The following is a 9,971-nucleotide window of genomic DNA, read 5'->3' as shown; positions in this document are numbered from 1 at the left end:
GTTGGATCTATAGATGTATTCCTGATGCATCCATGGAGAGAGATGAACTCCACATCCTTCTACTCCATTGCCATCTTAACTCCAGCCCTAAATTTGATTATTTTAGATACCTCATATAAGTGAAATCATACTGTGTTTTTCTTTCTGTGTCTGGCTTATTTCACTTAACATAATTGCCTCAAGGTCCATCAACATTGCTGCATATTGCAGAATTAGTTCCTTCTTTAAGGCTGAATAGTATTTCCTTTTATATATGTATAACATTTTCTTTATCTAATCATTCCTCTGTGGGCATTTAGGTTGTTTCCACATCTTAGCTACTGCAGTGAAAATGGGAGTGCTACTATCTCTTCAATATAAAGAGGGTTTCTAAACACACTGGAAAGGAACTCTGAAATTAGGAACCTCATGCAGTTTATATGTGTGCTGTGCAGCTTCTGCCCTCCTCTTCTGAGAGATAAAAGGAATCTAATCTCCTTAATATAAACACTTCCTCTTTGAGAATTAAAAGCGGAGGTGCCTGGATTTTTATCTTCTGCAACATAAATAAATGTCTGTTTATGTTTGGGAGAGGGAAACTAAGCAAACAATGTTTCCAGAGTTTCAGATTTTATCCTACTTTGAAATATAAATAACATGCCTAGAGCAGTTAAATATCTCTGGAGTCCTCACTATCTATTATTTTTTAACTTTTAAGATCTGTACATTAACTGAAGTTGCAAGGTTTTTTTGCTCTAAAATCCCTAACTTTTTGAAACATGAGAATATGTGTATCACTTCCCAGCTGTTTTCTGTCCAATTTTTTATTGAACTTTTTTTCTATTAATATGGATTTATAGAAGTTCTTTATATATTTTGGATACAATTTTTGTCACATTTTGTGTCTCTTTTCTCAATTTTTTTAACCTATTTGTTTTTCTATGGTTTAGTATATTTAATGGTGGCATCTTCCAGTTTACTAATCCTTTCAACATCAGTGTCCAATGTACTACTAAACTCATTCACTGCAATCCTAATGAAAATTTTTATATCTTTTAATTCTAGTATTTCCATTGTATTACATTTCTCTATTCCTGATCTGTGGTGAAGTTCTCTACCTTGTCATCTATTTTCTTGAGGACATTAATTACAATTAATTTAATGACAGTATCTGACTCCTTTGACAGCTGAATCACCCATGGGCCTATTTCTATTGTCTGTTTCTTCTTGGTTTTGTTTCTTGATGATTTTTGACTGAATGCTATAAATTTTGTAAGTAAATTGTTGATGCTCTATATGATGGTGTCTTCTCCACAGAGAATTTAATTTTGCTTTTGACAAAGAGTTAGATTAAATACAGGTCACCTTACATCTTAATCCTGTCTCAGATGGAGGATTTGGACACGGGGATTTGTCTAGTCCCACTATGCTTCACTCCTAGGAGTTAGTAAGTCAGGGCTCTCTTCTGACATCCTGGGCATGAAAAGGCCCATCTTTCCCCCAAAATTCAAATTTTGTGTCCCAGTACTCTTTCAGCAGTGCTACTGACAGTTCTACTTCAAAAAACTTTGTCAAGATTCTCAGTCTCTAGGCATCATGCTGTTTATAAATCACCAAATATCAGTTTCACCTCACTGAATTGTCTCATTTCTCTAGGATCATGTTCCCCCAAGATCTGGTAGCTCCCTGGTACTTTCAAAAGATATTTTGGTGTTTTGTTTTGGTTTTTTTTTTAAATTTATTTTGCTTGTTTCATTGTGATATTTCAATCAGTGTTTCTAGTTATTCTTGGAAAGAGAATTTCCTCTCCAAAATTTGGTCCATTATAGCCAGAGTGGAAGTTCTACTAAGACTATAATTATTCTTAAATTTCTACTTATCATGTAACACTGAATAAAAATTTTATTTTTTATAGAATATTTCTCTGACATTCCATATTGTCATGTTTCATTGTTTAATGTTCTCACAGCTCCTATACACTTATCAAGGTTTATAATTAAGTAGTCTTTTGATTAGTTTGTTTTATGTCTTTATTTATCACTAGTCTGTAAATTCTAAAAACGGAAGGGATGCACCAATTTGTTTACCATGTTACCTCTAGTGTCTAACATACAGTAGACACTCAATAAATACTTTAAAATCTTGAATAAACAAACAAAATCATTTTCAGACATATATAATAAGAAATCTCCAAAATTCAGCCAACATTCATAAAGGGTTAAATTTGGTCTAATTTCAATAGGTTTTTGTAGGTTAGCGAAATATATCTCATAGGAAAATATTCTCCAGAGTTAAAATGCAAATATGCCTATAATTTTACTTGAGATATTTCTTTGTAATAATTCTTTAAAAATTCAAGCACATAATGTAGACACAGTAGTTTTAGAAAGACTTTTAAATGAAGAAAACAAAACAGAGCATGCTCTCTGTTTCTAAAAATACTTGAAAACTCCTGTGTGCAAAACAAACTAAAAAGCAAATAATAAATAAGCATGGTTGTAATAAGTACTAGTATTGGAGACTATTATGATAAAGCTCATTAAAATATTAGAAATGCAGTTAAAACCTATTTTTAAGAGGCATGTTCAATAGCAGCACATTTTATAGACAGTTTCTTAGTAAATGAATACATTATAAAAGTTAATTTACCATCCTGAGTTCTCATTTCAGTATACAATATTAATTCTCTTGTGAAATTCTCATCTTTGACATATCACCTAAATATTCTCAACAGATTACTTTAGTCCATAAACAATTTTTTCTTTACTTATACCTATTCTTTTTGAGCCTTAATATCTTATCATTAGCCCCTAAAATCTATCATTCCAATATGTCATCTACCACTGCAAAATTATTCAAGGCAAAAAATGTCTATAAACACATTGACTTAATGCATTTTCTAATCTTAGAATTTTTTCCAAAGAAATTTCAAGTCAGAACTAAATAGACGAGTGCCAGAGTCACACAGATCATATTAGCAACAAGACAGTAGAAATCACAATTGTTAGAATAACAGCACCATGTGGTAAAGGAGAAATAAAAGTTTATCAGTAAGATATCAAAGTAAAATTAACCTATTTTCTTAAAAAAAGGATATAATTTTTTAATGTGTTTACTTAGTTTAGTATCAGATATATTCTTGTTCATATTTAACTTTCTAGAAAAGTGAGTAATATTGGCACAAAGAGCAATCCATTTGGAGCCAGACAGTCTTGGGATTTGAATTTTGGCTTTACAATTCATTATGTGCTCGATCTCACATTTTTATTTCCATATCTACAATATGGTGCCATATTATCTACCATTTAGACATAAATGAATAAGATAAAACATCCACAAAATGCATATCAGAATTTCTGGCTCAAACTAAACATCCAAGTTATGCTACTTTTCTTTTCCCTTTGTACTAATGTTGTTTAATATCTTTTATCTCATATAATTTTTATTCATTCTAGTATGCATCTTGTAAGTACTATATCAGGTATATAAGTTAAATTCTTTGTACAGAGTTTGACAAAAATATTTTCCTTTATAAAACAACTTCCTTTAAAAAGTTAAATCTTGTGGAAAAAGTTGGAATATAAATAAAATATTTCATTGAGCAAAAAAGTTATTAATAACCTTTTTTGATCAGGGACTAAATTGCAACAAATGTCTGTGCCTCTTGAAATCTCAGGGGAAAATGCTTATGATGGAGTGCAATCTGACTTGCAAAATTTTAGGGAGCACTATAATCAGATAATATTCACTGTCAAACATAAATACAGAAGGTCCGAGGCGTGGGCCCCGGCCGCGGCAATGGCGGAGAGGCCCGAGGACCTAAACCTGCCCAATGCCGTCATCACCAGGATCATCAAGGAGGCGCTCCCGGACGGTGTCAACATCTCCAAGGAGGCCCGGAGCGCCATCTCCCGCGCCGCCAGCGTCTTCGTGCTCTACGCCACATCCTGTGCCAACAACTTCGCGATGAAAGGGAAACGCAAGACGCTGAATGCCAACGATGTGCTCTCCGCCATGGAGGAGATGGAATTTCAGCGGTTCGTTACCCCGTTAAAAGAAGCTCTGGAAGCTTATAGGAGGGAGCGGAAAGGCAAGAAGGAAGCTTCAGAGCAAAAGAAGAAGGACAAAGACAAAAAAACAGATTCGGAAGAGCAAGACAAGAGCAGGGATGAGGACAACGAAGATGAGGAAAGGCTGGAGGAAGAAGAACAGAATGAAGAGGAGGAAGTGGACAACTGAAGAGGGTGGGGAGACACACCTTGGAAGGTACAGCTCTGAAACACCATATACGTTTGTGTGAAGCTTTTTCCTGCTGGGCAGAGTGGTCTTAGGCAGAAGCACCTGAGAAGATCAAAATAAAAACTGAATTATCATCAGAATTATCATCAAAACCAGCGCTTCCTAGACTCAGAGCATGAGTAGCAGAATCCTGTTTTGCTCAGTCAGTCTCAAGGTTGTGACTTTTTGGCAAGAGGGATTCTGAACGGCTAATTTAATTGGCCAATTTGATCTCTCTTGTTTCCTTACACATATAGTTAGGCAGTTGTTGATCCCTGGTTCCCTCCCTGCCCCGCAAAAAGGTAATAATAACTTCCATGCTGCCGACTGTGTTCCAGATCACAGAGGCAGTCAAGGCTCAGGAATAATTGAGGTTTGACCATGGTCAGCCTGTTTGTAGAGTATTTGGCAATACTAGCTTATTACAGGTGATCAGAATGGTTTAACTTTAGGAAACTACTAAAAGGGTTTGAGAGAACAACGAAATCTGTTCTCTTGTCTCTTCACTTGACCGTAACATTAATTGAATTTTGGTTTGTACAGACCCACTTGGCTTGGAGTCCTTCTATATTGACTGTAGGCATGTAACCTGTTGGGGTGGCTACATTCTAGGCACATAATGCTTTTAAATCAACAGAGTAGAATTAGTCAAGCAAGGCTGCCAATGTCTTACTCTTATAAAACAGATGGTTTAGTCTTCAATGCACCTCACTGCCTGCCACTGTACAGCTTCAGGATTTGTCGTCACCTCCTGGAGGGTATAAAATTCCAGGCTTTCTCTTCTTGTAGTCCATCTCCCAGACTTGTGACTATGGCTTTTCATTCTTCCCATTCATGACAAGTTCCAAACTTTTATTTCTTCTAGGCACAACTTTCTCCCTCAGTACTTCTCACCTCTGTCTCTGTTCTGCCTCTCCTCTGCTCCCCATTCCCACTTTCTCTGTCCCTCTTTTTCTCACTTCTGCCAATCTAGGAACTTGAATGACCTGCTTAATATTCCAGTGTGGTTTCCTCTGATTCCCTAGTTCTAATCTCATGACTTTTAAAAATGATTTTGTAAACCTCTCTGAACCATAAGGGAAATCTGATGGTGCTCAGGAATCTAATTCCTCCCCTAACCCATCCGCTTTAACTGCTTCTGAAGTACCTCTGTTGACCTTTCCTGGTTTTCTTCTCTTTCCATTTGGTGCTCCAAGCACGTTTTTCTTCATCTTTGGAGTTGAGTGCTTGGAGGTTGAAAGGTAGTGAAGTGTAGTTTGACACTGTTAATTTGTTAAATGAATACAGTGGAAAGTTTGCTGAAAAATGAGTGGAGAATATTGAGAAAATTATAAAGCTTTGTATAAATAAAGAACATTCTTGTTAAAAAAACAAACAAACAAACAAACAAACAAAAAACATAAATACAGGCAATATAGTTCATGAACTATAGCCCCCAAAAAGAAAATTTTATGAAGCTAAATACAAATTCTATTCCCTTCCTTTATGATGGCCAATTGTTGTTATTGTTATGCTATCAGGAACCACATGGAAGCCACAAAATGCATGCAAGTCACACTTCTAGATTAAATGACATATTCCAAAATAGAGAGTTAGAATTCAATAGTGGCTTTTTTAAATTCAACTCACCTTTCCAAGATCCTCAAAGTGGTGTAGAAGATTGGTCTTCCACTCTTAGATTACCCAGACGGAGATCCACTTGCTGCCGTCAGAGAGATGTCCAATGCTTACACTCAAATTCCTATATCTTCTTGGATTGGCCAAAGGCTTGTGCAGGCTCACCTGTTCAAACTCTTGGTGGAGATGGGCAGCACCATGAGGGCTGAGTTTAAAGGATGGGAACAATGATGAAGTGTTGCCCTGGTATTAAAGGTGAATTCCTAAAAAGCCACACCCAAGATCAAGCTCCTATTTGCATTTTTCCTGCATATTCATATACATTCTTTCAAGGAGTTTCTCTTTTCTTTTACTCCTTGAGTTGCATTAATGGAGATATCCTTTAGTAATCCTAACTTCATTTTGAAGCAGGATTAGGGGAGGAGAGAGGTATGGGAAGGAGTGAGGAGGAGGAAATAAAATGTTTTACCTTCTTGTATTTTCATATAGAGGGTGGTTAACCTGTTATTTCATCCAAACGTACCTGCATTTCTTCTCCCAGTCAGGCAAAACCATTTACCTTCTTCAATGAGCAACCAGAAAGATGAGCCTGCAATTATCCTCATCTGAAATTTCTAATTACTTGTCTTCAAAGGAGTTTAACCAAGTGATCTTTACTATTCATAGGGTGCTTCAGATAGGAACTCTCCCACTAGTGTTTCCAACCATCCTCCCAGCCCCCCCAAACCCTGTTCTCCTTCCTGTCTCCACCCCCCTCTGAATTCAGGTGTTTCATCTTTTTGCAACAGGTGCTTCATTCTCAACTATCCGCATCTGGAGAACAACAATACTTATTTTGTCAGTTCTTATTTTCTAGTAATATCCCAGGCATAAAGTGAAGATTTTAACCATTCTAATTTCCAATCTTATAAATAGTTCATTGGACTCTAATAAAATGTAATTCAAAGAGAAGAAAAAGGAGAAAATGCAGGTAAGATGTGTTTGAGATATCGATAGAATCCTGACCTGAGCTCCTCAGGCAGGGTGCCTCATAGGGCTCAACTGATTTTCAGTTGAAGATAAAATGTTTAAATCTTCCTTAACAATAGAGTATGTTCTTTTTCTCTAATGAGAAGCACAAGTTCAATAAAATTGGATTTTTTTTAGCTTGTCACTTGACATTTTAAAAATATCATCTTGGTTAATTCTGCCCTTAATGGTAAAATAACAGTGATAAGACTAATATAATTAGAGAAGCAAAAATTACCATTTCTGAGGGCTTTTACATTTTTTACATTTTGCTAAAAGCTTTGTGTGCGTTATCACTAAACTGTCAGAATAGCTCAGTGAGGTAGATATTACTTTTCCCATTTTATAGATGAAGAAACTGAAGCTCAGCAATAATGGAGATATCCTTTAGTTGTCACATTTCTGTTAATACACAGACTCTGGCATCCCAACTTAGTTTTGAGTGAGACCAAAGCTCATGCCTCTGGCAACCAAGCTACATTAACAAATATAAGCTCAAAAGTTTTCCTAGTATTTTGCAATTTGCTAAATATTTATCTTTTTTTATTAATGCACCTCATAATCTCATACATAAATTAATATATGCATTATTAACACTTGTTTATTTTTTATTTGCTTAAATGCTATTTTTTTGTGATGAATACATTTACCATGAGATCTACCCTCTCAACAAATTTTTAAGTGTATATTACAGTATGTTAACTATAGGCACAATCTCCTACAGTAGATCTCTAGGACTATCTTACATAATTGAGACTTTATGCTTGTTGATGAGCTCTTCATTTTTTCCTCCTCTTAACCCCTGAAAACCAACATTTCACTTTCTGATTCTATGAACATAACTATTTTAGAAACAGCATATAAGTGGTATTATTAATATTTGTCCTTCTATGACTGGTTTATTTCATTTACAATATACCCTCAAGATTTTCCAGGATTTTTTTCCTTTTTTTTTTTAAGACTGCATAATATCCCACTGTATATATCTACCACATTTTTCTTTATCCTTTCATCCATTGATGGACATTTCCAAGTCTTGGCTATCATGAATTGTGTTGCAATGAACATTGGAGTGCGAATATCTCTTTGAGATCTTGATTTTAACTATTTTGCAAAAATATTCAAGAGTGAGATTGTTGGATCATATGGTAATTCTATTCTTAGTTTTTTGTGGAATCTTCATACTGTTTTCCATAGGAGCTGCACTATTTTGCATCCCCACCAACAGTACATGTGTTAGAGAAATATCTATTCAAGTGTTTAGCCCATTTTTTAATTGGGTTGTTAGGTTTTGGTTTTTATTTCATTTTATTTCTTTTTGGATTTTGGTTTTTGTTTGCTTTTTTCTACTGAGTTGCAGGAGTTCCTTATATATTTTGGAAATTTACCCTTTATATGATGTACGCAAATATTTTCTCCCATTCCCAGGTTGCCTTTCCACTCTATTGGTTGTTTCCTTTGCTGTTCAGAGGCTTTAAGAAAAAAGAAAACAAGGACTCTGTGTAACTCATTTGCCCAAGAACCCAGAATTTTAAAAAGTCAGAATCAGATTTTCAATTCAATTATTCTGAATAATCCACACTTCTTTGCGCAGAATAAATCCATAGACTTCATTAAAGGAAACACCACATGAAACATTAACTCTTTGATAGAACTTTAAAAATTAGACAGGAAATACCAGTATGCAATTCTAGTAATGAAGCCAAGAAGGAAATAGCAATATGTGACAGGCCCTCTGGGCAACATATGCTTTTGTTTCATAAAGTACATTTTTTATGTGAAATTACTCTAGAAGAGTCTACTGGCATTTTTTATTCAAGTCAATTCCATACATAATATATAGTTTATGTCTACCATCTGAGGGGAAGGACCACCTAACAGCATGTTCATTGGATCTATCTGCTCAATGGCATGGCCCATTTGTGGGTTGATCCTACAATTTCAATTGTCACAGTGCTTAACTTAGTGGATTGTAGTACTAATATTTCATATGATCTCTTAACTTAGTGGATTGTATTACTAATATCTAGTACTTTTTTTTTTCACTCCTAAAATATAAAATTTAGCCCATCATTTGATAATTGAATGGAAAAATAAATCAATTTTTATATAATAGTTCTGGTGACAGTATTTTGTAGTTCAACAGGATGATGGGGAACTAAGAAAACTCTGTTTTCTTATTTTATTCAAAGTCAGTAAATACAAGACAAAAAGGGAAAAGGTTATTAGTAGGAACATTCATCAGGTACTTTGGAATTTTTTTACTTGACTCATGGAAATAAACATATGCACTTTTATTTGAACTGACCAATGATGTACTTTGGTTGATGCAATTATAAGGATGTATTCCATTCTGCATTCTGATTTCATAACACCAGGAAGCTCTTATTTGAATCAGTCCCAACAGCAATTTGGAATGACAACAATCCATTTAAAAACAACCTGTTATCTTCCTCAAATATAATACGATGATGTAATTCATTGTGCAGAACTAGTTCTTTTCTTTCTTAGAAAATGTGAATGTTCTAATTACCCACTCATCTTGGTTCAAAGACTATTATAATTCTTTAAATTGGATTCTTCTACAGAATACAGAGTTTGGGAAATTATTTTCTGATTGAAAAATGTGAAAAGTCAGTTTACTGACTTTATATTCTTTCTTTGATGTCTAAATATTTATAGTAATTTTGAATGATTCTACATAAGTACTTAATATTAACAGTGTTTAATGATTATGTAGAACTTTAAGTCACTATGAAGTGTTTAGAAATTGCAGGTATTTTTGTACAGCATCACTCTTAGATAAGTCTGTATTCAGGCCACATCTTTACGCATCCCAGAAAAATAAACCAAATGAGGGAAGCCTGTCAGTGTAGTTTACCATGGTCTAGCTTCAAAATGGATATGAATTGCTACTGCCATATCAAACATGTGCAATCCATCCAAGATCTTTAAAACTGCTGCATTTAGCAATGCTGACTGATTTTGAAGTACTAGGATTTCCCCTACCCCAATATGTATATAACATAGCTAAAGTTTCCAAGATGGGATTCTAGAGGTCAGGGGACACAAAAAATATATCAGCATGT

At 34.7% G+C, this 9,971-nt stretch overlaps 1 protein-coding gene across 1 annotated transcript; it reads left to right on the top strand.

Moving 5' to 3' along the window:
* Positions 1–3,750: 3,750 nt before the first annotated feature.
* On the top strand, positions 3,751–4,334 carry LOC130835876 (DNA polymerase epsilon subunit 3-like). The gene has a single exon (XM_057707754.1). It carries the CDS (start codon positions 3,778–3,780, stop codon positions 4,216–4,218), a length of 441 nt encoding a protein of 146 aa, XP_057563737.1. The 5' UTR covers positions 3,751–3,777; the 3' UTR covers positions 4,219–4,334.
* Positions 4,335–9,971: the final 5,637 nt, after the last annotated feature.

This window comes from Hippopotamus amphibius, chromosome 14 (assembly GCF_030028045.1).
Source record: "Hippopotamus amphibius kiboko isolate mHipAmp2 chromosome 14, mHipAmp2.hap2, whole genome shotgun sequence".
Lineage (NCBI taxonomy): Eukaryota > Metazoa > Chordata > Mammalia > Artiodactyla > Hippopotamidae > Hippopotamus > Hippopotamus amphibius.
This window is presented reverse-complemented; position numbering and strand designations above follow the sequence as displayed.

Bases quoted from the DNA above. Each gene is read 5' to 3' on its own strand.
- LOC130835876 (XM_057707754.1), top strand. From the start codon at position 3,778: ATGGCGGAGAGGCCCGAGGACCTAAACCTGCCCAATGCCGTCATCACC.